At 39.1% G+C, this 27269-nt stretch overlaps 3 protein-coding genes and 2 pseudogenes across 3 annotated transcripts; 2 read left to right on the plus strand and 3 right to left on the minus strand.

Annotated features, from left to right (window-relative positions):
• The first annotated feature begins 2139 nt into the window (after positions 1-2139).
• On the plus strand, positions 2140-4477 carry LOC137738749 (protein LYK2-like; annotated as a pseudogene).
• A 472-nt stretch (positions 4478-4949) lies between these two features.
• LOC137738712 (putative calcium-binding protein CML19) lies at positions 4950-5653 on the minus strand. The gene has a single exon (XM_068478185.1). The coding sequence runs from the start codon at positions 5605-5607 to the stop codon at positions 5185-5187; it is 423 nt and encodes a 140-aa protein (XP_068334286.1). The 5' UTR covers positions 5608-5653; the 3' UTR covers positions 4950-5184.
• Positions 5654-9847: 4194 nt separating this feature from the next.
• Positions 9848-11774, minus strand: LOC137738815 (UPF0481 protein At3g47200-like). The gene is made up of 2 exons (XM_068478287.1): positions 11762-11774; positions 9848-11480 (listed from the first exon to the last, which is right to left on the minus strand). The coding sequence occupies exons 1-2, from the start codon at positions 11772-11774 to the stop codon at positions 10132-10134; spliced, it is 1362 nt and encodes a 453-aa protein (XP_068334388.1). The 3' UTR covers positions 9848-10131.
• A 2531-nt stretch (positions 11775-14305) lies between these two features.
• LOC137739800 (probable adenylate kinase 7, mitochondrial) lies at positions 14306-15956 on the plus strand (annotated as a pseudogene).
• Positions 15957-20900: 4944 nt separating this feature from the next.
• Positions 20901-22328, minus strand: LOC137739798 (UPF0481 protein At3g47200-like). Its single transcript, XM_068479510.1, has one exon. The coding sequence runs from the start codon at positions 22326-22328 to the stop codon at positions 20988-20990; it is 1341 nt and encodes a 446-aa protein (XP_068335611.1). The 3' UTR covers positions 20901-20987.
• Between the last annotated feature and the right edge of the window lie 4941 nt (positions 22329-27269).

Genomic DNA, 27269 nt, shown 5'->3' on the forward strand with positions numbered 1-27269 from the left:
GAAATTTTGAGAAATATGGGAGTTTCCAACTTTATAGTTGGATTTGCCAAAACCAAGTTTTTACTAATCTGATTCTTAGTTAGACTTAAAGATTTGATAAATTTTGATGTTCGACCACCCACTCACAAATAAGTGAACTGTAATATTAGGGTTTGTACCTACTTATGATCTAAAGTGGTACCTAAATGTAGAGAGGCTGACTGCTTTGTGAGTCGGTCAAACTTTTTATCCAGTCCTCGGCCGCATAAATTTCTTCAAAGAGTATTATCAAGAGAATTCATATAGTATGGAGGTTATTGTATTGTTATTTTTCATTTTGAAATTCAAAACAAGTTTTATGTTCGATTCTTTCCTTTTTCGTAAGATTAAAAAAATGATGTGATCAGCGGAGAGGACTTGAATATTTGGTTGATTGGTGACTGGTGGAGCATCTCAACCTACGATCTTCATAACCAACTTGACCTATCAATAAAACATTGTCCTTTATTTCATGCCTCGCTTTTAACCTGCATCACTGTCTCTTCTATTGTATTTCCATTCATTTTTATCCTCAATTTTCTCCAAATCCTGCATCATTTTTATCCATACTGATGTTGCCTGCTTGCCAATTAAACTTTCTTCCATCTTTTCATTTCATTCACGAGGATAACGTTTGAATTACAAGTTATTACCTTTTGTTATTGACACGTTACATATTAGTATTATCTATGATTTATCGACACCATTTAAAGTGACTAAATAACATATTGTCTAGAGAATAATGGCTTATGATCAATATCAAACTAGTAACTGACGGATTATGTATCTGTTGACTCTAAAAATTACAAAACCTAAGTGGCGCACAGGCCGAGTAACTAATAAGCTAACTACGTCATTCGGTTGAATGCGGGGCGTGCCAACTCGTCGGCCGAGCTTGGCCGAGGAGTAAAATTTGTTGATGTCGCGTTGAGCGCGTTGTTGACTTCTCTATCTTGCGATTGCGACCGAGGAAGGAACACTCTCGGTCTCTGGGTTCTACAGCCTGAAGACAAGGCTACTAATTCTGCGGAGTTCACAAATCGTTGGAGCCCGATTCGGTCACTGTGATTATATTCGTAAGAGTATAAGCACGTCGAATTGAGACCAAACTATATGGGCACAGGTACTCAAACGTGATGTATGTCTTGATGGTAAACGTAGTTCGGCCGTCGGAATGCCGAACCCTGAAACTTACTTGCGAGTATCCAATCATAAAATAACTCGGCGTCCAGTACGCCAAGCAATGCAATTCGTAACACCTGACTATGCCGAGAAGGCTAGCAAGGTGACCTCTGCCAACAAAGGTTCGAAAACCCTTCTCGGCCGAGACTTAGATAGATAACCGGTCGACATCGACGTAGTGCTGTTTATCCAAACTGAAGGTGCTTCTCGGTCGGCTGATTCTGCGGCAGCAGTGCTGTTTATCCAAACTGAAGATGCTCGCCGGGTGCTTCCACAGTGCTGTTTATCCAAACTGAAGGTGTGTCGGCAGGAAAAGAAAAGGAAAAATCTCAAGGTGTTTGAGAGGTTTTGCGCAGGGCAATTGTATGTTCTTTTGAAGGGGCTTTTCTGTTGCATAATTTCTTGTATTTATAGCACCCCATTCCTTGAGACCAACTCTGATTTGGATTGGGAGTCCTTGTCCCATTTCAACTCTAAATCGATCAAACCTACTCCCACTGGGATTCTGAATTTTCCTTCTTTTCGAGGCTTTATTCCTTGCCAGTCGAGAATCCTAGTCGCACCAGGACTTCCTCGACCTTTTCTATTTATCCGGACTACTTAGGATAGGATTTGGCCGACCCTGCCAACTGGCCCGGGATTTATTATTCGGCCCATAGTATTTGTCATTACCTTGGGCCGAGCCCATCCTGCTGCTCGGCCCAACAATAATATTTTGGGCCCAAACAGTATCGATAGCACGTCGATACGTTTTTCTTTTGACATATTATCTACCAATGTTATCGATGACTTATCAACCCGACTTGTTAAATAACAAACATCCTAACCGATGAAAAAGTGTTTATGATAAGTGACATTTGGAACTTGGGGATAAGTAGCTGCCCATTAGCTAGCATTTGGTAATGGAGGATGGATGGATTAGCCCAAGGTAAGGACTAATTAAACAACTCCTTTGCCATGCCCAAGAATCTTGTTCATGAACAACTTTGACAAAATTCTCCCATTCAATTTTCAAAATTATATTTTGTATAGATCCAAAATATTCACCTTCTCAAAGTAAGTTTTTTATTTGTTTTTATTTCTTGTAGGCTCATGTGGAACTGAGTGGTCAGCCTAGTTCATCGGCATGGCTGCAGCTGCTGCTTCTTCTTCTTCCTTCCTATTTTTCTTCTCACTTCTTACTGTCTCTGCATTTGAACAAAAACCACACAACATTTTAAGCTGCAAGTCCACGTCTCCTGACGCTTCCGGCTACTACTGCAACGTTGCAAATGCATCATCTGTCGGGAACAAGTGTGCAGCTTTTGCGATTCTTCGCACTAACGCGTACTACTCCTCTCTCTCCAATCTGAGCGCTTGCTTGGGGCCTCAATCCGTTGGTGATAGCAGACGCGAACGGATTTTCAGCTAACACGGAGTTTCTTCCTAAAGACGAGCTTTTGTTGATACCGATTGATTGTAATTGTGGGAGTCGTGGTTTTTCGTGCCGAGTTGACAAAGACTAGTAGTGTGAAAGGAGAGAGCTTTTACGGCATTGCTGAGTCACTAGCGGGCTTGACGACCTGCAGAGCTATTCGAGAGAACAATCTGGGAGTTTCGCCGTGGGGGCTTGCTGATAAGCTTCAGTTGGTGATCCCCTTGAGATGTGCTTGTCCATCATCATCTCAACTTGTGAAACAACCAAGACTCTTGATTTCATATACGGTGAGTGGTGGGAAAACGATTTTCGATTTGGCTGTTAAGTTCAATACAACACAAGAAGCTATCATATCTGCAAATAACAGATCATTCGAAAGCTTTAGACCCCAAGTTTGACACCTATTACATCTCTTTTGATTCCGCTTGAAGGAAAACCTATACTCGGTCCCCTAGCAAAACCCCGGGAACCCAATTTGCGCTTTCCGGCAACTAGCATCCCAGCAATTAGTCTACACAAGAAGAAGGCGACAATGGACCAGATCGGATTATATGTCGCACTTAGCGGAGCCATTGTTGGAGCCAGCATTGCGATCGCGGCAGCATTCTTGCTACTTAAGATGAAGAAAAAGAAAAGGACTTCACCTAAAGGATGTGATGTGGAGCTGCAAAAGCTCAGCCTAAGTGTGAGGACAAGTGACAAGAAAGTCTCGTTTGAAGGATTTCAAGATACTTCTGACGGTCAGATCGTCCAGACCACCACCCCACGAAAGGCGCTGGTGGAGATGTATACAATTGAGGAGCTGAGGAGAGCAACCGAGGACTTCAGTTCGAGCAACCATATCGAGGGATCTGTGTACCACGGCCGCCTAAGCGGGAAGAACTTGGCTGTAAAGCGCATGCAGCCGGACAGCATTTCGAAGATAGAGTTCGGCCTTTTTCATGGTGCAATTCACCACCACCCCAACATAATGAGGCTGTTGGGAACTTGCTTGAGGCCGGAGGGCGAAGAATCGCTTCTGGTTTTCGAGTACGCAAAGAATGGATCTTTGAAGGACTGGCTCCACGGCGGATTGGCAATCAAAAACCAGTTCATTGCGTCATGCTATTGTTTCTTAACGTGGAGCCAAAGGCTGAGGATAAGTCTTGATGTGGCCATGGCATTGCAGTACATGCACCACATTATGAACCCCCCTTATGTCCATCGAAATGTCAAGAGCCGAAACATTTTCCTAGATGAAGAATTCAATGCGAAGATTGGGAATTTCGGCATGGCAAAGTGCGCTGAAAATGAAGCCGAGGATCAAAGCTTCGGGTACATGGCACCCGAATATCTTCAACAGGGTGTGATTTCTCCGAGCATTGACATATTTGCATACGGTGTGGTGTTGCTAGAGGTCTTGTGTGGACAAACGCCAATAAGCAGGCCGGGCGCTAAGGGAGAAGGAAACTTCTACCTGTCGGAGAAGATCAAATCCGTGTTGAAGTCAGACAATGCAGAGGAGCTAAGAGAGTGGATGGACAGCGCGTTGGGGGATAATTATTCGTTTGATGCAGCTGTCACATTGGCAAATCTTGCGAGGGCCTGCGTCGACGAAGACCCTAGTTTGAGGCCTAGTGCAGGGGAAGTTGTCGAGAAGTTGTCGCGATTGGTGGAGGAGTCGAAAAGCGTGGAGGGAGAGAATATTTTTATCAGTGAGAGCTCTTGTAAGCCGCTGGTGAAGGCAGCAGCAGCGGCAAACAATAAGTGAATAAAGCATTGGAGGATGCAAACAGAAGACATGTTCTTCTGGGCGCTGTTACAAATGTTTTTAATTTTGTCTTAGGTTCTTGTCATAGGGTTCTTCTGCTTGTGTGTGTGTATATATATATATATATATATATGTAATATCTTTGTTTCTTCAAATAATATGGGCTTAAAATATTACTGAACTACGGTGATTAGCTTGAACGGTTGTTTATTATATAAGCATGATTTCTTATTGCTTTGTTTTATAGGAGCATGTGCTACATTGACTATCTCAGTCAATTCAAACCAAAGAGCGACTTTTATCTTTAGACCTCGTTCGGTGTAGAGAATTATCTATTCTAATTCTTTTTTTTTATTACAAACGAGGCCTTTATATTTCAGAACATTGAACAAGAGGGAAGACTCTTGAACATGAGATGTCATGATCGTCATATCCCAGACCAATGACAAAATGAAACAAAAACTAGTTAAAGTACATAAAATGCATGATTAACTTAAACTGCATGAACATGGAGCAACACCAACCCTTGTAAAGATAGGAGAAGGAGTAGACTTAGTAGAAAAGCATTTTTATTTTATGGGATGCAATATTCTAAACTACTCTTTACAGGTAGGCGATTTGTACTCGAAAATAATGTCCTAATCAACCAGCCTAATCCAAATATGCCGTAGAGAAGCAAATGAATGAACGTAACAATCTCAGTCTCAAGTTAGACTGGCTGAAAACCGGCACTCAAGCCATAAAGCCAAGTAACAATGAATGAACAATTTACAAAAGTAGCAAAAACAAACCAAAATCACACCTCATACACCATCATTCAAAACATCATGACCTTAAACTCATCAAAATTGAGCACCCCATCACCGTTGAGATCAAACCTCGCAATCATGTTCTTGCACTCGTCGACGCTCTTGGACTCGCCGAGTCGACTCAACAACCTCTTAAGACTCTTGGGCGTAATGCACCCACTCCTGTCCATCACGTACATCTTAAAAGCCTCACTCAAAACACACACCTTCTCTTCGTCGCATCCTCCGTCGACAAACTTGACAAAATCATCCAACCCCAGCAGCCCGTCGCCGTCTGAGTCTAGGTACTCCACCGCCACCTCCGCCTCTGTCAGCGAGAGCTCACCGCCTATCGCTCCGGCACATTGTTGCAGCTCCATAGGAGATATCTTTCCGTCTCCGTTGCCATCAAATTGCTTGAAAACGCGCTCGTATTGTGCTACTTTCTCCATTATTTAGAAGCCTTTTTCTTTTTCTTTCTGGAAGTTGTGTTCTTGTTGTGTATGGTAAGCGTAGGGTTCTGGGTTTAATGTGGTACATATATGAGACAGTGCCGCGTGTCGTGGTTGACCAACTTGCTGGACGGGATGCTAGGTGTTGGGTACTTTCGTAAACACGTGTGCAAGACTATGTTTTGTACAACAATATTCTATTTAAGAAAATTATTTTAGCCAAGTCATTTGATATAACGACTTTAACATTTAGGTATCGATTTTAACATTGATGTGAGTTGAATTTAATATTTTCGATTTACAAGTAGGGTAAATTATTATTGGACTATAGTGCTCAATCTTAGTAATGTCAAATGACAACTTTAAAGTCTTATTCCACTTAATGGGATGGATTGTATGAATCGTACAACACTACTGCACATGGTTTCAGGTCATCTTCTACTTTTTTCATCATGTGCTTCCAGTTCATAATCGCATTTTCTAGCCGCGTCCATCTGTAGGTCTTCGGTTCATTGTACAAGCCACCTTAATTGATTTTTTCTCATACGATCATTCTTATTTTATCTCGAATACTATCATTCATAATCATATCTTGTCTCATCTAATAAATATTTGTCATGAAATAAATTGATAACAACAAAACATTTCCACTCTTTCAACTAAAAGTAATCCTAGTATTCCAACAATTTTCTATTTATAAAAGAATCTCATAAAACGGGCCAAATTAAAACAAGATTCTGAAAACAGAGGAGACAGGAGAGTCGTTGGCTTTTTGTACACAAATTGGATTATAGTGACGGACTAACTTTAATTTAAAGACTTCTCGAAGCAACAGATTTTTTGGATGGACCAACTGTTACACCCGTTCCTGCTTATAAAGATAATTATGTAATTCTTCCTAAAAATTTATAGAATTATCACTTTGGTCTTCATTTTGTTACACAATCAAAATCTGAAAATTTAGTCTTTTACTCTACCCTAGACTGCCACGTGACAGCACCCTAACTCCCTTACTTTTTCTCTTTTGTCCCCCCTAGACTGCCACGTGGCAGCACCCTAACTCCCTTACTTTTTCTCTTTTGTCCCCCCCCCCCCCCCCCAAACCAAATCCGTGACACCTTTTTCTACCTTTTTCTTCTTCTCCTTTTTCTTTTTCTTTTTCTTTTCTTTTCTTTTGTTTTGGTTTGTCTGCATCTTTCTTTCTCTCTTTTTCAAAAACTCTCTTTTTCCTCTCCTTCTTCTTCTACCCGTGAAAGACACACACACACCCATTGTTGCACCTGCTTGAGGACGCAGCCACCATCATCATCATCAAACCTTAGCTCTCTCCCTCTCTCCCTTGCTCACGGCGCCAAGAGGGTACGAACACATCCGGCGAGTTTTGTGATTTTTCCGGTTGGGTAAGCATGGTTTCTTCCTTTTTAGTCTTGTTAGAGGTTGGTTAAATGTGGTTATTGAGTTTGGGTTCTTGATTTCCAAGGTTGGAGTGTTTTTGGCACGGGTGAAGGCACCCAAATTTCCGGCGAGTTGGGTGGGTTCCGAGGACTTTTCCGGCCACCACAAGCCGTTTCACGGCGAACCCAAGGTATAAAATTACTCCTCTCGTTTAGTGCTTCATTTTGGTACCTAGATCGGGGTCTAGTTCGAGTGTTTAAAGTTGGTCGGAGCTATGGAAGCTCCGGTGTTCTTCTCCGGGCACCCAGGCCTTCGGGCCATCTTGTTCTCCCCACGGGCCTTAGGCCATTTCGGGTTTTAGCCCAAAAGCCCAACCGTTTCCTTTTTTATTTTTATTTTTGTTTCATTTGAAAACCCAAAAGACCTTAGGGCCTTGGTAGCAGCCCAAAACCCTTTTCCTTTTTGTAATTAGGCCTTGGGCCGTGAGGTTCAAAAGCCCAAACCCATTTTCTGTTAGCCCAAAACCCAAAACCCAAAAACCTGACCCGTGACCCGTACCCGTGACCCGTTGACCCGTTGACTTGACCCGTTGACCGTGACCCGTCAACGTTGACTTTTACTTTGACTAGTCAACCGTCAACGTTGACTTTGACCGTTAACTTTTTGGGTTTTCGTGCGGGGACCCTCCTAGGCTAATTTCGACGTTCTAAACCCGTTTCCGATGTCCGTTTTCTCAAATTCAATCGTTTGAGTAGAGTTTGACTGAAAGTACTCAATTGTGTGTTTAGGTGCGATTCTTAGCGGTGATTCTGTTATTCCTGTTTGGTACGGCTTGCACCCTCGGTGTACGGTGAGTGGACCCCTTCTGAAAATGCATGTTTTAATGGTAGAATTGCATACACAGAAAAGCATGACTTTACGATTATGTTTTATGAAACATTTTGAGATAACATACTTACTAAGGCTAGTTTGAATTATTACTATTTTTCCTATAACCCATGTTCTTATAACATATCTGATGGATGACGATATGATATTTAGAACATGTTTAGAACACTTCTTTATAGTATAGATGATGGATGACTTTATACTATGAAGTGGATTTTCAATATATGTATGTTCACTGGTTTTGTACTTACCTAGTGGTCCTTTCCGCTACGGGACGTAGGGATAGATCCGGTCCGTCCCGGGCGACGGTTTGGTGTTGGCATAGGGCCTGGAGTGTGTTTTCCTCTGACTGTCTGCTCAGAGACGGGGAGCCGGCAAGGGGCCTGAAGTGCATTTTCCTCTGACTGTGTGCTTAGAGACGGGGAGCCGGCATGGGGCCTCAAGTGTTATATCGGACATTCACTAGTGATTACTATTTTATGCGATTGATGATTTGAGACACTGCACGACATGCTAGATTAAGGAAAAATCTATATTTCTCATTATATATGTGTTTTCATAAAACCTGGGGGTTAGTACGTTGATAATTGTTTTACTACTACTGTATATATAAACTTGGTCCACTCACCTTTGTTTTGCGTCCCCTTCAGGACCTAGGAACGAGGATTACGACTTGAGCTACGAGGCGTTCCCCTACCAGTGATTTGTGTCCTTTTTGCTCCGCTTCGCCATATATTGTAATAACACTTCTTTATTCTTAATTCTGCTTGTACTCTGTTTTAGACTTATGCTCTGGACGTGCTGGGTGTTTACCTAATTTCAATATTTAGAAGTTGAACTCTTTTGTGTGGTTTGCCTACTTTGCGTACTTTAGTTTATTTTCTTAGTTTTTGTTTAAATTAAATGGCTTCGTCACCCTTCGGGTGTCGGCCAGCACGTGACCATCTCGGTGTTCCTAGGACTTCGGGGTCGGGGTGTGTCACCAACCGTCCGGCGCCGACAGCCAAAACCGCCACAACCACCATAAAAATTAAACGAAAGTAGCGAGCAGCTTCTTTCTTGAATTTATATCCAAATTCTTTGGTTTGGTGGCGATTCTATTCAGATTTCTAAAACGGTTTTCTTTATCCACTAGTGCCCTAATTAAGTATTTTATACAGGTAGCTACATGTTTTTTTCCCTTCTTTAAAAGCTTAACCAGAAAAACTTAGATAAACCATGGGCGTTTACCATTTTTATGAAAAATAAAATAAAATAAAATAAACAAACTTGTTCTTAAATATCAGGTAGACGGGCCATGGACCTACTCCAACAACACTGATATTGTCCTCACTTGGCCACTTGCTCAATCCGTCAGGTGTGGGGTTTTAATACAAAAGGTCTCGAAATTAGTTAGAGTGCGGTAATTCTATTTAAAGGGCTTGTTCTCAAACCTTTTGGCTGATGTGGGACAGAGAAATTCTAACACTTGTTGATATGTTATTAATTATCCACATATTATTCATACTATTGATAGTATCAATAGTCCAATGAGGTATGCTGTTAACCTTCTAATTTGATTATTCTCGACTTTTCTTCTTAACTGCAATGTAGCACAATTTCTAATTTGATTGATTTTAAAAGAGTGAATTGAAAAATAGACGTTTCAATTATCGAGCAACACTAAGAAAAAGAAGATAAAGAGTGCCAAAATGAGAAGGTCCGAAGGTCATATATATAGCCTCTCCTACTTTAATTACATAGTTCTCGATTTGTCTATAAAAGTCTAGGTAGAAGGTAAACGAAAATGTGCCAACATCTTTTTCCCCCCCCCCCCCCCCCCCCCCGATAAAAGTACAAAATCAATCTCACTTCAACTTTGCTATTATGGAAAGTGACAATGAGGTAGTTTTATTAAAAAGAGAAGGAAAATACAATATGTCAAAGGAGACATAAAACTTAACATTGACCATGATAACATCCATAATAAACAAAATCTTCAACAATTAATACAAGATATAACAACGTGACAACATCTTATTTGGTGGTCAGACAAGACACGTGATCAAGCCGTCACACTTAAGTTCTATCTACATGGTTGTCCAAAAAAAAAAACTTCAAATGACGAAACTTGTAGCTCGAGTTTCCAACACGCACACAGAAGCCCATTTCATGTCCAAGCCCTAGGCGTTGGCAACGAAACAGAATCAAGACAAATAACAAACCAAATATTTCTGTTAACTTACGTCCAAATTAATATAACTACTTAGGAGGATAATAATACGGATGAATTGTATAATATGTCTGCAACACTGTGAGAGCCAGCAGAATAAACGCCGCAACCAAAGAAATAATCGCCCACGGCGAATTAAAATGCTCGCGCTTCAGCTTTTCCATCCACTTGTTCCAGTTTTTTTCATAATACTCGTTCACATCGTTGCAGAGTTGCCCGTAGTAGGATCCCACGACCGTTGTGTCGTTGTACAGTTCGTTGAAGAACTTTGCAGCGTCTTCCGAGCTCAACCAGTTCACCAGTATTTTCCTCTCGCAAAGAAGGTCGATGTCCTTGCTCGAATTGATGAGATTATCCATCAGGACGGCGTAACTCGTTATCATGTGGCTGCAGCTGGGGTAGCATTGCTCGAAGGCGATGAGGTTCCTGAGGAGCGGCCCTGTCCGCTCGTCGATTACTAGTTGTGGCATAGTGAACTGCCCTTTTTCGAACTTCATGTTCAATATGCCACCCGAAGGACCTTCTTTGCATTTGCCAGCTTCGAATTTAATGCCAGCTTCGGACAGGGTTGTGACGTTTGGAACCCTCGGCATCTCTTCCCCCGTGCTGTCGTCTTTAGAAGTGGCAATGATCGCGGTTCTTATGAGACCGAGTATGTGCAGGATTTCAGGACAGAGATTCACACTTGAGTTTAAAATGCAATTGTCCCCGACGTATTTTCTGAAGAACTTGAGGACAAGGTCGGCGAGGGAGGAGGCATTTCCTTCGCTAGTAGTATTCTTCACGGCAGTTAAATTGTATAACCGCTCGAGAACAAACCATGGCAGCTGATTTTCTAGCAGGAGAAGGTCATGGTAAAGATATAGCCGAATGCCGGACATACAGTAAACGGGGTCCTTCTCTTCTTGTAGATCGTGGGAAGGTCCTTTTCGAAATAGTTCGATTAGGAAGCATCCGTCGAGTACCATCATCTCAACAAAGTCTTCCTTGTTGAGACCCAATGGCTCTACGTAACAATCACGAGCGCGCTTGTCCAAATCCGAGACACCTTTGATCAAGCCTGGCAAAGTTTCTTTTGCATGTGAAAGAAGGCACTGTAAGTACCAGCGCTTCACATTTTCCATTAATCGGAATTGATCTCCACCGCGGCCACGGTGAAAGGGTCCGATTGAGATGACGTAAGGTTCGTATGCTTGTGCGTTTTTTTGCCGAATCTGGAGGGGAACTCTGAAGATGCAGCAGGATGCTGGCAATGGCGAAACATGGAGTAGCTTTGGTGCGATGTTGGTTGTCATTTCTTCCACAATACCATCTATAGGAACGGATGTCTTGGCAGTAGTGTCATCAACTTCGCTAATTTCTCTCTCATTTTTCATGACTGCAGATATTTTAAAAAAATCTGAATCAAATTAATTGCAATGAAACAAATTCTAAAGTAATTTTTAAAAAGGATAATACTTCGCGCATTCACTTAGAAGTAGGCAACCTTATATTCTCGATAATCGCAATTTGACATGAATGCAAAACTACGGAATAAAATGGGTTGGGAACCGTGCACCAGAAAATCAAACAAATGCAATTACGTAGGACGTTAATTTGAAGAGGATTCAACAAATCAAAGTGTAAGTCTTCTATAATACACACACTAAAAATACTAACATTGAGAAGCCATTGATATGAACAAGATTCAACCACGAGCAGCAATTAAATAAGCAAAGATCTTTCTCTCTCTAAACGCCTTATGCACTCCTATATGAGGTAGGTTTTGTGCTAGAATATTATGCATGAGAATGGAGACCTAAGCCTTATATATATAAGTGAGAGTAGTATGTTTCTTGCCCATAAGGGAAGCCCTAATACGCATCTTTAACACCTCAAAAATTGTTAACAAAGAACATGATATTTTCGTTGCAGAAGCAAAGAACAATTCTCACTCTTTAGGAATGTAATTTAATTTTAAAGCAAAAATTCAACCACACTAAAAGAGTGGAGTTTGTTTCATCTTTTCTAGCATCGTATAGAAGAATGGTGGAGTTTTGAATTCAAATATATCTTTCACATTTCACCCAAAAAAAACGTCTTTAACAAAGAACATAATTTTTTCGTTGCAAGAGCAAAAATCATTTATCACTCTTTAAGAATGTAATTTAACCTTAAAGCAAAAAATTCAACCACACTAAAGGGTGGAGTTTGTTTAAATCTTTTCTGGCATTGTACAGAAGAAGGGTGAAATTTTGAAATCAAATATATCTTTTACATTTCGCAAAAAATTGTCTTTAACAAAGAACATGATTCTTTTTTTTGTTGTAGGAGCAAAGAACAATTCTCTCTCTTTAAGAATGTAATTTAATTTTAAAGCAGAAATTCAATACTAAAAGGGTGGAGTTTGTTTCAATCTTTTCTAGCATATACAGGAGAAGGGTGGACTTTTGAAATCAAATAAATCTTTCACATTTTGCCACAAAAATTATGTCCTTTGTTAAAGAACGTAATTTTTTCGTTGCATAAGCAAATGCCAATTTTCACTCTTTAAGAAAGTAATTTAACTTTAAAGCAAAAATTCAACCACTTGTGGAGTTTGTTTCAATCTTTTCTAAATTGTACAAAAGAAGGGTGAAGTTTTAAAACAAATATATCTTTCACATTTCGCGCAAAGAAATATATTTTTAACAAAGAACATAATTTTTTTTGTTGCAGGAGCAAAGAACAATTCTCACTTTTTAGAATGTAATTTAATTTTAAAGCAAAAGTTCAACCACACTAAAAGGTGGAGTTTGTTTCAATCTTTTCTGGCATCATACAAAAGAAGAGTGGAGTTTTGAAATCAAATATATATTTCACATTTCACCCAAAAAATTATGTCTTTAATAAAGAGCATAATTTTTTTTCGCCTCAGGAGCAAAGAACAATTTTCACTCTTTAAGAATGTAATTTAATTTCGGAGCAAAAACTCAACCACACTAAAAGGGTGGAGTTTGTTTCAATCTTTAATGGCATCCTACAAAAGAATGGTGGAGTTGAAATATCTCACATTTCGCACAAAAAAAAAATGTCTTTAACAAAGAATATAATTTTTTTGTTGCAAGAGCAAAGAATGATTCTCACTCTTTAAGAATGTAATTTAATTTGAAAGTAGAAATTCAACCACACTAAAAGGATGGAGTTTGTTTCAATTGTTTCTTGCATCATACTAAAAGATAGGTGAACTTTTGAAATCAAATATATCTTTCACATTTCACCAAAAAAATTATGTCTTTAACAAAGAACATATTTTCCATTGCAGAAGCAAAGAACAATTCTCACTCTTTAATAATGTAATTTGACTTTAGAGCAAAAATTCAACCACACTAAAAGGGTGGAGTTTGTTTCAATCTTTTCTGGCATCGTACAGAAGAAGGTGGACTTTGCAATCAACTATATCGTTCACATCTCACGCAAAACATTATGTCTTTAACAAAGAACACAATTTTTTCATTGTAGGAGCAAAGAATAATGCTCACTCTTTAAGGGTGGAGTTTGTTTCAATATTTTTTTACATCGTACAAAAGAAAGGTAGAGTTTTGAAATCAAATATATCTTCCACATTTCACACAAAAAAACATATTTTAATAAAGAACATAATTTTTTCATTGTAGGAGCAATGAACAATTCTCACTATTTAATAATGTAATTTAGTTTTAAAGCAAAAAATCCAACCACACTCAAAGGGTGGAGTTTGTTTCAATTTTTTTTGACATCGTACAAAAGAAGGGAGTTTTGAAATCAAATATATCTTTCACATTTCGTGCAAAAAATTAATCCTATTGTTTTAATCATATCATTTATCATTTAATAAATATTTGTCATATAATTAAATTGATGACATGAAGCATTTCCAGTCTTTTAACTAAAATTAATCCTATTATTCTAACACTTTTATGTTTATAAAAGAAATCTCATAAAACCGGCCAAATTAAAATGACGAGTAATGCTAGCTATACTAAATTTTTAGACTAAATAATGTGTCATCAATAAGAAATAAACATGATAATCAACATTTAAGTAATGATTCAATTATTAACTTTCATTTCATTTAGTTTACAAAATTAAACCTACACATTTAATTTTCCTAACATTACTCTAAAACAAACTCTGAAAACAAAGAAGCTTTGAGTTTTTCTACACAAATTCGATTTGAGTAATGATACACGTGATCCGCGCCAACACTTTCTATCCCCTCTCGCTAAAACCCTAGAGAAAGTGAGTTAGCCACCGCCGGCCGCCACCATGACCGTACTCAGCCGCCTCCAAGTATTTGCGTCCCAGATAACGCGCCGCGGTCTCGGGAATCTGGAGCGCCGAGCCTACAGATCGGCGGCGGCTCAGCTGCAGTACGACGACGACTGTTACCACGACGATCAGGACGAAGAGGAGGAACGGAGGAAGACGACTCGGAATCGGATGCTGGACTCGGACGGGTGGGTTCCGGGAAGAGGTGTGCAGTGGGTGCTGATCGGAGACAGAGGCGCGAAGAAGCACTTGTACGCCGAGAGGCTCTCGAAGCTGCTGGAAGTTCCGCACATTTCTATGGGATCCCTCGTCCGCCAGGAGCTCAACCCTCGCTCTTCTCTCTACAAGCAAGTTAAATTCTTGGTTTTAATTCCAATTGAATTTCTTTTGCAAGAACTAGGATTTTTCTGAATTGAATGCTTTCTCTATTTTTTTTGGTAATTAATAGATTGCGAATGCAGTGAATGAAAGGAAGCTTGTCCCGGACGAAGTGATATTTGCGTTGTTGTCGAAGAGGTTGGACAAAGGATACAATCGCCGGTGAAAACGGGTTCATCCTCGATGGGATTGCTCGAACAAGAACACAAGCTGTGAGTTTTAACTTCTATGACAAAATCAAAACTTTACTTCATGGTTTGTGATTAGAATTTTGGGAAATGTGCAATGTGTGCAAATAGAACTGGTTACAAACTTTTAATTAAATTGAACCCCTAAACCATTGCATATTTTCGGAAAATTTTTGTAATTTCTTTGGAAGTTTGAATTTTTTTTGTTTTGATGGAGATTTGAATGCCAAGTGTTTTTATACGTTTTGCCTGTTACAGGAGATTGTTGGCCAAATTGCTGATATTGATTTAGTGGTGAATTTGAAATGCACAAATGAGAACTTGGTGACGAAGAATCTAGGAACCGGAAACTTCTCTGCTTGCCGAAATATCTTTAGCATGGGCAACTCCGTTCGAAATCTAAATCTGCAGTCAAAGGAAGAACTGAAGTCTTCCCCTGCCGATGCAGAGCAGGTATGGCCATTGTTCTCTGTTTATATCTGCTTGATGATTTCGACTTTGTTCCGTTTTATATGACAGTTTATTTCCATTGAAAAATGTTAGTAGAAAATCATTGAAAAACGGGTAGTAATCCGTTTCTCTCTTACCTCAGACCATGGCGCTGGAAGATTACTACAGAAAACAGAACAAACTCATCGATTTTCAGGTCCAAGCCGCACCCGGAGAAACCGGGCAGGGGCTGTTGGCTGCGTTACATCTTCAGCATATAAATGCTGTCAATTCTTCCCAGAAGCTCACTGCGTGATTACGCTTCATCTGTGTCATTTTCGTCTTGTTTTCTTCGTATGCATTCCGGGAGTGTAAGTGTATATTTAAGCTGTGGGAACTAAGAGAGTTTGGTTGGAGTTCATGAGTGTTGAATGTTCCGACTTAGTTTTGAAATTTTGGTCGTCTAATTGTTATTTTTGTCACGCGTGGCTGGCAGCATGAGAGCTACGAGTTCGTAATGTAGCGAATGAGAGATGAAAAACTGGCCTGTTAAGACCGTGATGTCGTATAAATTAAATCATTTCTCTACTCGTAGCTGGTTTTGTTGTAATTGAATTGGAATTCTTTATAAATTGCATGGATGCACTTGCGCTTACAACTCGGGAAAAAAGGACCGTCATTCAAGGAGTTTACATTTGAAAATAGTCATCGTAGCTTAACAAAAAATACAGCCACTATAAATACAGAGTTGCGTGCGACATTTCAGGACTCTCTCTAAATCAACATACAAATCTACTCTGCAGAAACTCTTGATTTACGCGAACCCCTTCAAACCTCTTCAGGCGATCGAGAAGCACATTCAATTTGGATGGTTACATCTTCAGTTTGGATAAACAACACTGAAATCGTAGAGTCAACCTATTCAAGTCTTTGTCAACAAGGGTTTTTTGAGTCTTTGTTGGAAGAGATCATCACATTAGCCTCCCTCAAAACACTCACCTTCTCTTCGTCGCACCCTCCGTCGACAAACTTGACAAAATCATCCAACCCTAGCAGCCCGTCGCCGTCTGAGTCTAGGTACTCCACCGCTACCTCCGCCTCCGTCAGCGAGAGCTCACCGCCTATCGCTCTGACACATTGTTGCAATTCCATAGTTGATATTTTTCCGTCTCCATGGCCATCAAATTGCTTGAAAGCGCGCTCGTATTGTGCTGCCTTTTTCCATTATTTAGAATCCTTTTCTTTTTCTTTCTGGAAGTTGTGTTCTTGTTGTGTACGGTAAGCGTGGGGTTCTTGGGTTTAATGTGGTAAACATATGAGACAATGCCGCGTGTCGTGGTTGACCAACCAGCTTGCTGGCCGGGATAGTGCTTTCGTTCGTAGGTGTTCCGTACCTTCGTAAATACGTGTGCAAGACTATGTTTTGTACAACAATATTCTATTTAAGAAATATTTCAGCTGAGTCACTCAATATAACGACGTTAATGTTAAAAAAAAAAAAAAAAAAACTAACCAAAATTTCTCAAAAATTTTTGTTTTAATCACAAAGACAAAATAGTGTTGTAAATGAATAGTACCATGAGTGATTTTTTAAATTAAAAATGTCATTAACATTAAAAGTGAATAGTATCAGGTGTGTTTCAGTAAGACTCCCTAATATTTAAGTATCAAATTCAATATTCTTGTGTGTTAAATTTAGTATTTTCGACTTACAACTAGAGAAAATTATTTTGCATCATAATGCTCAGCCACAGTAATGTCAATCAACAACCAAACCTTATATTACTAAGTGAAATCGATTGTATGAATACTAGAACGCTACCGTGTTCGGTTTTAGGTTAAGTCCAAGTAGTTCATATATTTTCTTAAAGTCTCTCTCCAACTTTTCATATGACACGCCCCGATCCCGATATTCCCCGAATACCAGGATAGACACGTGCTGGCCAACACCCAAGGGTGACGAAAGCCATTTATTGAGTGCAAATACTGAAAACAAGGGGTAAATAAGGTTTATAAATATAAAAAGAATAATTAATATGCAAATAAGGACTGTGTTCAGAGAACACCACTAATCTAGAACACTAAAAGAAAATAATATAAAATTGAATGAAATCAAGGAGTGGGTCCTACACCGAGAGGACTCGAAGACGCCGATGCAGAAGTGCCTGGACGTTGGGATTGTATGCCTTGATTCTAAGTCCTGAAGGGGGCGCAAAACAAACATGAGTGGACCAAGTTGATATATATATAATAAAACAGTTATCAACATATTAACCCCCAGGTTTTATGAAAACATATATATAATGATAAACATAGGTTTTCCGAAACCTAACATGTCATGCAATGTCTCAAATCATAATTCGCATAAATAATAAACACTAGTGAATGTCCGATAACTCTTCAGGCCCCATGCCGGCTTCGTGTCTCTAAGCAGACAGTCAAAGGAAAATACACTTCAGGCCCCATGCCGACTCCCCATCTTTGAGCAGACAGTCAGAGGAAAACACACTCCAGGCCCTATGCCAACACCAAACTGTCGCCCGGGACGAACCAGATCTATTCCTACGTCCCGTAGCGGAAAGGACCACTAGGTAAGTACAAAACCAATGAACATACATATATTGAAAATCAACTTCATAGTATAAAGTCATGCATCATCTATATTATAAAGAGGTGTTCTAAACATGTTCTAAATATCATATCGTCATCCATCAGATATTCTATAAGAACATGGGTTATAGGAAAAATAGTAATAATTCAAACTAGCCTCAGTAAGCATGTTATCTCATAAAACGTTCCATAAAACATAATCATCAAATCATGCTTTTCATGTATGCATTTGTACTATCAAAACATGCATTTTTAAAAGGGGTCCACTCACAGTACTTTGCCGTCGAAAAGCCACGCCATCTAGCGAAGAAGGAAACACCACAGATAAACGCCCCTAAGCACATAAACGGTACATTTAGTCAAACTCTACTCAAACGATTGAATTTGGGGAAACGAACATCGGAAACGGGTTCAGAACGTCGAAATTAGTCTAGGAGGGGTCCCGCACGAAAACCCAAAAAGTCAAGTCAACGTTGACCGTTGATCGGTCAAAGTCAAAGTCAACGTTGACCGTTGACCGGGTCCGGGTCAGCAGGTCAAACGGATCTGGGCTTGGATCCGGATTGGGTTAAAGGGTTTGGACTTGGGTTGGATCCGGGTTTGGGCCTAAAGGGTTTGGGTCTAATGGGTTTAGGGTTAACAGGGCGAAGGCCCTAAATGAAACGGCCCAAAGGCCTTTAAATTAACAAAACAAAAATAAAAAAAATAAAAAAGGTTGGGTTGGGCTGCCCAGGGTTTTGGGCTTGGCAGGAAAGGCCCAAAGGCCTTGGGTTTGGTGGTTCGCCGGATTCTAAGGAAGGAGAAGGCCGGTTTTCGACCGGAGAATTCCCAAGCTCCGATGGAGCTCAAAACTCAACCAAAACATGTCATTCAATATACCAAATTGAAGCCCCGAAGGTAATCAATCGAAATATACCCTTGGTTCCCGTCATTGTGGCCGGAGTTGGCCGGAAAACAGCCTGGAAGCCACGGGTGTCTGCCGGAAACTGGGTAAGATTCAAATGAGTATAACTTATTCAATACTCAATTAAATTGGGTGAAAAAAAAGGAAAGTTGTAGTACTTAGCGAGACGAAGAGATTGATACCTTGCACGCCGGCCAAATCGCCGTGGTTTGGCCGGAAATTGCCTCGAAAGGGGCGGTGCTCGCCGAAAAACTGGGGAAATGTCTTCGAGGTGGTTTCTTCATGGTTTGACGTCTAAAACACAACCACAGGGTCAGAACAGAATTATAGGGATGAAAAGAGAAGCATTTGGAGTGTTTTGAGGCTTACCCAAAACGGAAGGATGAGGAACTCGTCCGAGTTCCTTTGTGCTCCACAGAGACGAAGAGAAGGAGAGAGTTGACATGGTGAAGATGGTGATGTTGTTGTCGTTGATGAGGTGTGGGGCACGGGTGTGTGTGTGTGTGTTCTTGTCGGAGAAAAGAGCACCGAGACGAGGAGTAACAGAGGGAGAGAGTACGGTAGAGAAGAGAGAATGAGGGAGAAGAGAGAGACTTTTCAGAAAAAATAAAAGAAAAGGGAAAGGGAACCGGGGGGAACAAAACAGGGGGTGGGCCCCTTGGGCTCACCAATTAAGGCTCAAAAACAATTTAAAAAAAAAAATCCTCCAAACTTAGTGAAAATACAAAAATACTCATTTTCTTCCGTAAATTCCGGGATGGGTTGTTACATCATAGGTCTTCCTGTACTCTTTTTATCTTAAGTCTTCATCTCCTAGTTGCATTTTCTAATTAGAGCATATGTAGATCGGTCACGTGTCTAAAACATCTTAACCGATTTTCTCTCGTCTTATTTTTAATTGCGATCACTTCTATTTTATCTTAAATATCCTCATTATTATTTCTATCATTTCTCATCTAATAAAATATTTATCACGTAATAAATTAAGGACAAGAAAGAGTTTCCTCATTTAACTAAAATTAATCCTATTATTCTAAGAATTTTCTCTTTATAAAAGGAATCTCAGAATACCGGCCAATTAAAACAAAACTCCGAAAACAGAGGAGACAGGAGAGTCGTTGGCTTTTTCTACACAAATTGGAATTTAGTGACCGACGTACTTTAATTTAAGGAAATTTTAACAAAATGTTTTTTATACTGTTCATTTTACAAAAAATCACATTTTTACACTAAAAAGTTAATCTTCGTACTATTCATTTTACCATTTATTTTGTTATTATCGTTAAAACTCAAAGTTTTCAAGTCATTTTCAGTAGTTTTCCTTTAATTTAAAGCTTTCTTGAAGCAACAGTTTTTTTTGGATGGGCCAACTGTCTGGCGCCAACCGGCAAAACCGTCTCAACCACCAGAAAAAATAAACGAAAGGAGCAAGCAGCTTCTTCCTTGAATTTATGTTCAAGATCTTTGGTTTGGTGGTGATCTGTTCAGATTACTAAAATTGTTCTCTATATCCAGTAGTGCTCTAAATATTTCATACAAGTATCTAAGCTCGTGGTCAGTCTGACTATTCAATATCTACGAACATATTGATATCAATGCATTATTAATTATTTAATACTAACAAACGTATTATTGATATGTTATTAACCACTCACATGTTATTGAAGGAAGATAAAGAGAGCCAAAACGAGAAGGTCCGATTAGGAAGGTCATATAGCTTCCCCTACTTCGATTACATACTTCTGGATCACAAAGTTCATCTCACTCCAACATTATCATCATAGAAAGCGACAATGAGGTAGTTTTATTAAAAGAGTAGGACAATACAATCTGTTAAGGAGGGCGTAAAGTATAACCTTAATCAGATAACAACCATAACAAACAAAATCTCCAATAAGCAATACAAGATATAACAACATGACAACATATTATTTGGTGGTCGGACAAGATACTTGATCAAGCCGTCACAAGGTTGTCCAAAAAAACTTCAAATGACACTCAGACAAAAACCCATTACATGTCCAAGCCTTAATCGTTGGCAACGAAAGAAAATCAAGACAATAACACACCGAACATTTCTGTTTAACTCACATCCAAGTTAACATAACTAGTTAGGAGGATGATAATACTGATGCATTGTGTATACTGTCTGCAACGTTGTAAGAACCAGCAGAATAAACGCCGCAATCAAAGAAATAATCGTCCACGGCGTATCAAGATAGTCGCGCCACAGCATTCCCATCCACTTGTTCCATTTAGAGTTGTAATACTCATTCACTTTAGCGCAGAGTCCCTGGTAGTAGAATCCGTCGACCGTCGTGTCATTGTACAGCAAGTTGAAGAACTGTGCAGCGTCTTGCGCGCTCAGCCAGTTCCCCAGTATTTGCCTGTCGCAAAGAAGGTCGATGTCCTTGCTCGAATCGATGCAACTCTCCATCAGGACGGCGTAAGATGTTATTTTGTGGCGGCGTTTGTGGTGGCATTGCTCAAAGGCGATGAGATTCCTGAAGAGCGGCTCTGTAATCTCGTCGAATGGTAGTGGTGGAATAGTGAACACCCCGTTTTCGAAATTTATGTCCAGTACGCAGCCACTGGAGCCCTTTTGGAATTGAATGCCGGCTTTGGACAGAGTTGTCACGTTTGGAATCGTCTGCGGCAGCTCTCTATCCTTTCTCTCCTCTTTGGGCGGGGGTTCAAACGGGGCAACGATCACGGCTCTTATGACATCAAGTATGTGCAGGATTTTGTGAGGGCGTTTCGGCCTTAGAACATGCTTGTTCGGGATGATTTTTGTGAAGAAGGTGAGGACAAGGTCGAAGAGGGAGGGGGCATTTCCTTGGCGAGTAGTATTCTCCACGGCAGTTAAATTGTATAACCGCTCGAGAACAAACCATGGCAGCTGATTTTCTAGCAGGATAAGGTCATGGTAAAGATATTCCATAGTGCAGGACACACTGTAAACGGGGTCGTTAATGTCGTAGTGATGGGGTCCTTTTCGAAATAGTTCGATTAGGAAGCATCCGTCGAGTATCATCATGTCGAGGAAGTCTTTCTTCTTGAGATGATCCAATGGCTCTGCGTAATAGTCGCGAGCGCGCTTGTCTAAATCCATGACACCTATGATCAAGCCTGCCAAAGTTATGTTAACGCGTGAGAGAAGGCAGTGCAAGTACCAGTGCTTCACATTTTCCATGAGTCGGAATTTATTGCCAGAATTGCCATTGGGGCCACTGTGATAGGGTCCGATTGAGACGATGTCAGGTTCGTATGCTTGTGGTTTTTTGAGCCGAATCTTATCGGGAACTTTGAAGATGCAGCGGGTTGCTGGCATTGGTGTTTCACTGAGAAGCCTTCGTTCGATGCTGTTTCTCAATTCATCTACAATACCATCATCTATAAGAACTGAAAGACTATCATCAACTTCGTTAATTTGTCTCTTACTTTCCATGACTAGATATCTTTAAAAATTCTGAACCAAATTGCAACGAAACAAATTCTGAAGTATTTTTAAAAAGGATAATACTAGCACATTCGTTTAGAAGCAGGCAGCCTTATATTCCCGATATCATAGTTTGACATGGGTTCAGAACGATGGAATAAAATTGGATGGGAAACATGTACCTGAAAGTCGAACAAATGCAATCATGCAGGTTGACGTTAATTAGATAAAGCTTCAGCAGATCAAAGTGTAAGTCTTCTATAATATGCACACTAAAAGTACTAACCTTGAGAAATCCTTAATATGCACTCCTATAGGGAGTAGATTTTTTTGCTAGAATATTGTTTATGAGAGTGAAGACCTAAGCCTTACATTTATAGGTGAGACTGCGTGAGAATATTAGATTTCTTGCCCGTGAAAAATAACCCTAATACATATCTTCAGCATCTCAAGACATCCCTAACATCCTATGAATTAAGCATACATACATAGTCGAGTAAAGTGATTGTTGATTGCTTAACATTTGTCCATGTTATTGCACCCCCTTCTAATACAAACACAAAACTAGAAAGACTTTTTAGCCAAAATGGATCTTGAGATTGGCATAACTCCTCTATGCAAACAACAATTCCCCTTCTTTAAGAATGTAATTAAACTTTTAAAACAAAAATTCAAACACACTAAGGGTGGAGTTTGTTTTAATCTTTTTGGCATCTGTACAAAAGAAGGGTGGAGTTTTGAAATTAGTTATATCTTTCACATTTTGCCCAAAAAATTACGTCTTTAACAAAGAACATTTTTTTTTCCGTTGCAAGAGCAAAGAACAATTCTCACTGTTTAAGAATGTAATTTAATTTTAAAGCAAAACATTCAACCCCACTAAAAAGGCTAGAGTTTGTTTTATTCTTTTCTGGCATCGTACAAAGATTAATGGAGTTTTGAAACCAATTATATCTTTCACATTTTGCCCAAAACATTGTCTTTAACAAATAACATAATTTTTTTCATTGCAGTAGCAAAGAACAATACTCACTCTTTAAGAATGTAATTTAATTTTAAAACAAAAAAATTCAACAAAACTAAAAGACTGGAGTTTTGTTCGATCTTTTCTAACATCAAACAAAAGAAAGATGGAGTTTTGAAATCAATATCTTTCACATTTCATGCAAAAAAATTATGTCTTTAACAGAGAAAATAATTTGTTCTTTGCAAAAGCAAATAACAATATTCACTCTTTAAGAATGTAATTTAATTTTAAAGAAAAATTTGAACCACATTAAAAGGTCGAGTTGTTTCAATCTTTTCACACAAGGTACAGAAGAAGGATGAGTGTTTTGAAATCAAATATATCATTCATATTTCGTGCAAAAAATTATGTCTTTAACTATTTTTTCATTGCAGAAGCAAAGTACAATTCTCCCTCTTTAAGAATGTAATTTAATTTTTAAAGCAAAAATTCAACCACACTAAAAGGGTGGAGTTTGTTTCAATCTTTTTTGGCATCGTACAAAAGAAGGGTGGAACTTTAAAATCAATTAGATCTTTCACATTTTGCCCATAAAAATATGTCTTTAACAAAGAACATAAATTTTTCGTTGCAGGAGCAAATAACAAAAATTTTTTGTTGCAGGAGTAAAGAACAATTCTCACTCATTATGTCACATCCCGGCCCGGAGCGGATCACTTCCCGGGCCCGCTTCACCACCGTAGCACGATATTGTCCGCTTTGGGCTTACCATTCCCTCACGGTTTTGTTTTTGGGAACTCACGAGCAACTTCCCAGTGGGTCACCCATCATGGGATTGCTCTAGCCCTCTTCTCGCTTAACTTCGGAGTTCCTACGGAACCCGAAGCCAGTGAGCTCCCAAAAGACCTCGTGCTAGGTAAGGATGGGAATATACATATAAGGATCACTCCTCTGGGCGATGTGGGATATCACACATTAAGAACGTAATTTAATTTTAAAGCAAAAAATTCAACCACACTCAAAGGGTGGAGTTTTTTTCAATCTTTTTTGGCATCGTCCAGAAGAAATGTGGAGTTTTGAAATCAATTCTATCTTACACATTTCGCATAAAAAAATATGTTTTTAACAAAGAACATAATTTTTTTGTTGTAGAAGCAAATAACAATTCCCACTCTTCAAGAATATTCTTTAATTCTAAAGCAAAAATTCAACCACACTAAGAGGGTGGAGTTTGTTTCAATCTTTTTGGCATCTTACAGAAGAAAAGTGGAGTTTTGGAATCAAATACATGTTTCACATTTCGCCCAAAAAATTATATCTTTAACAAAGAACATATTTTTTTTGTTGCAATAGCAAGGAACAATACTCACTCTTTAAGAACATAATTTAATTTTAAAGCAAAAAATTTCAATCACACTAAAAGGGTGGAGTTTGTTTCAATCTTTTCTTGCATCGTACAAAAAGATGGTGGAGTTTTGAAATCAATTATATCTTTCATTTTTCACCCAAAAAATTATGTCTTTAAGAAAGAACATAATTTGTTTGTCGCAATAGCAAAGAAATACTCACTCTTTGAGAATGTAATTTAATTTTAAAGAGAAAGATTCAACCACGCTAAAAGGGGGGAGCCTGTTTCAATCTTTTATTGCATCCTACAGAATAAGGGTGGAGTTTTGAAATAAATTATATCTTTCACATTTCGTCCAAAAAATTATGTCTTTAACAAAGAATATAATTTTTTCGTTGCTGAAGCCAAGAACAATTCTCACTCTTTAAGAATGTAATTTAATTTTAAAGCAAAATTCAACTACACTAAAAGAGTGGAGTTTGTTTCCCTTTTGTAGAAGTAAAGAACAATTTTTGCTTTTCAATCTGACCCAAAAAAAAAAAAAAAAAAAAAAAAAAAAAAAAAATCTCCTATGAGAATCTGGATCTTCTTTATGAGGATTCTAGATGTAACAGTTATCTTGCTTTTTCACAGAACAAAAAGGGTTTTTACGTAAACTGTTACTTTGGGACTTTTATTTTGAATTGGAGACTTGTTGACTCTTAAATTGTGAGCCACTAGGGCCCACATGTCTCTTCCTTGCTCCCCCTTGCACCCGTGACCCTCTTCTTCTTCTTTTTGACAAAAGCAAACTCTCTCTCTCTCTCTCTCACACAACACTCTTTTTTCCTCTCTCTCTACACTCTTGGGTGTCTCTCAAACAACCCTCTCCAAGGGTCTTCCTCACCAACAAACAACACAACAACTTAAACACCACCACCACCCCCGTGTTTTCAAAAACAAAGAATGAACCCCCCCAAACCCTTATCTCCCTTTCGGCCGACACTATTCATCGTCTTCTATGACGTGTTTCGTGATTTTTCGACGTTGGTAAGCTTCTAAAAACCCTTGGGATGCGTTTTACAATTCGATCAAAGCTTGTTTTAAGTTGTGCATATGTGAAAATCGCAGAAAATAGCTCGGAGTAGCTTTTCCAAAATTTGTTACAAGCACTGCCACTTTCGAGGCATTTTTCGGCCAAACCACAACGAGTTAGTCGGCGTGCAAAGTATCAATCTCTTCATCTTGTCGAGTACTATAACTTTCATTTTTAGATCACTTGATTTGGTTGAGTAATGAAGAAGTAATGGGTGTTTGAAGTGATGCCCAAAAATCGGTTAATTCATTGGCCTGAAAATGGGTCAACCCAACCTAAGTCCTTTGAACCCAGCCCAAAACCCACGGGGCTCCAGCCCAATTTGTGACCCTTTTGACCCAAACCCATGGGCCTTGTGACACGCCCGACCCTGATATTCTCCCAAACACCAGGGTAGGCACGTGCTGGCCGACACCCGAATATGACGAAGCCATATTAGAATGCATGAGAACAAGAAATAAATAAGACTTATAAATTTAAATACAATTAATATGCCAATGAGGAACGTGTTCATAGCATACAACTAATATGAAACACTAAAAAGGAATAATATAAAATTGAATGAATAAAAGGGTGGGTCTTACATCGAGAAGACTCGAAGATGCTGATGTTGGAGTGCCTTGATGCTGGGATTGTACGCCTTGATTCTAAGTCTTGAGGAGGCGCAAAACAAACATAAATGGACCTAGTTGATATATATAATAATACTGAAATAGTTATCAACATACTAACCCCAAAAGTTTTATGAAAACTCATAGCATAATAAGTAACAGGTTTTCCGAAAACCCTAGCATTCCATAAAACCTTTCATGAAACATATCTCGTATAGCGTGTGATAACTAGTGGTATTAGTATCAATATTTCTCGGCCCAAAGCCATCAACATATACCTCCTGCCAACCATATATCTCCCTCGCCCGTTGACAGAACAGTGACCACTAGATAGACACAAAATCATTGAACATAGTCTTTCCAAACATAGGTACATATATCTCAAAACATCATCATAGCATATAGTCATTCATCATATATACTAAAAGGATGTGTGCAAAAACATGTTCATAAGGAGTATATAGTCATTCATCATATATACTACAAAGAACATCAGTTTGATAAAATATGGTATTCCAAAATATTCTCAGTATAACATGATAATCAATAAGTGCAAATCCAAGTTACTTATAAAACATTTCACAAAAACGTAATCATTAAATCATACTTTTCATGTATGCATTTTTACAATTAAAACATGCATTTTAGAAGGGGTCCACTCACATATACTCCGTCGTCAAAAAACCTCACAAACTAGCGAAGCTGGAAACTCCGCAATAACTGCCCCCTCAAGACATAGGAACGAGGCATACGATCCGAGCTACGAGGGATCCCACTACCAGTGATATCGTGTCATTCTTTCTGCCTAGACATTCTTGTAATAGGACTTTCTGTTTCATCTTCCACTTGTATTCTGAATTAGATGTATGCTTTGAACATGTCATGCATTATCACTATCATTATCACTATCATTATCACTATTGGCAGATGAATATTATTATATTATTTT

The sequence above is a fragment of the Pyrus communis genome, chromosome 7 (assembly GCF_963583255.1).
Source record: "Pyrus communis chromosome 7, drPyrComm1.1, whole genome shotgun sequence".
In the NCBI taxonomy this organism is placed as follows: Eukaryota; Viridiplantae; Streptophyta; class Magnoliopsida; order Rosales; family Rosaceae; genus Pyrus; species Pyrus communis.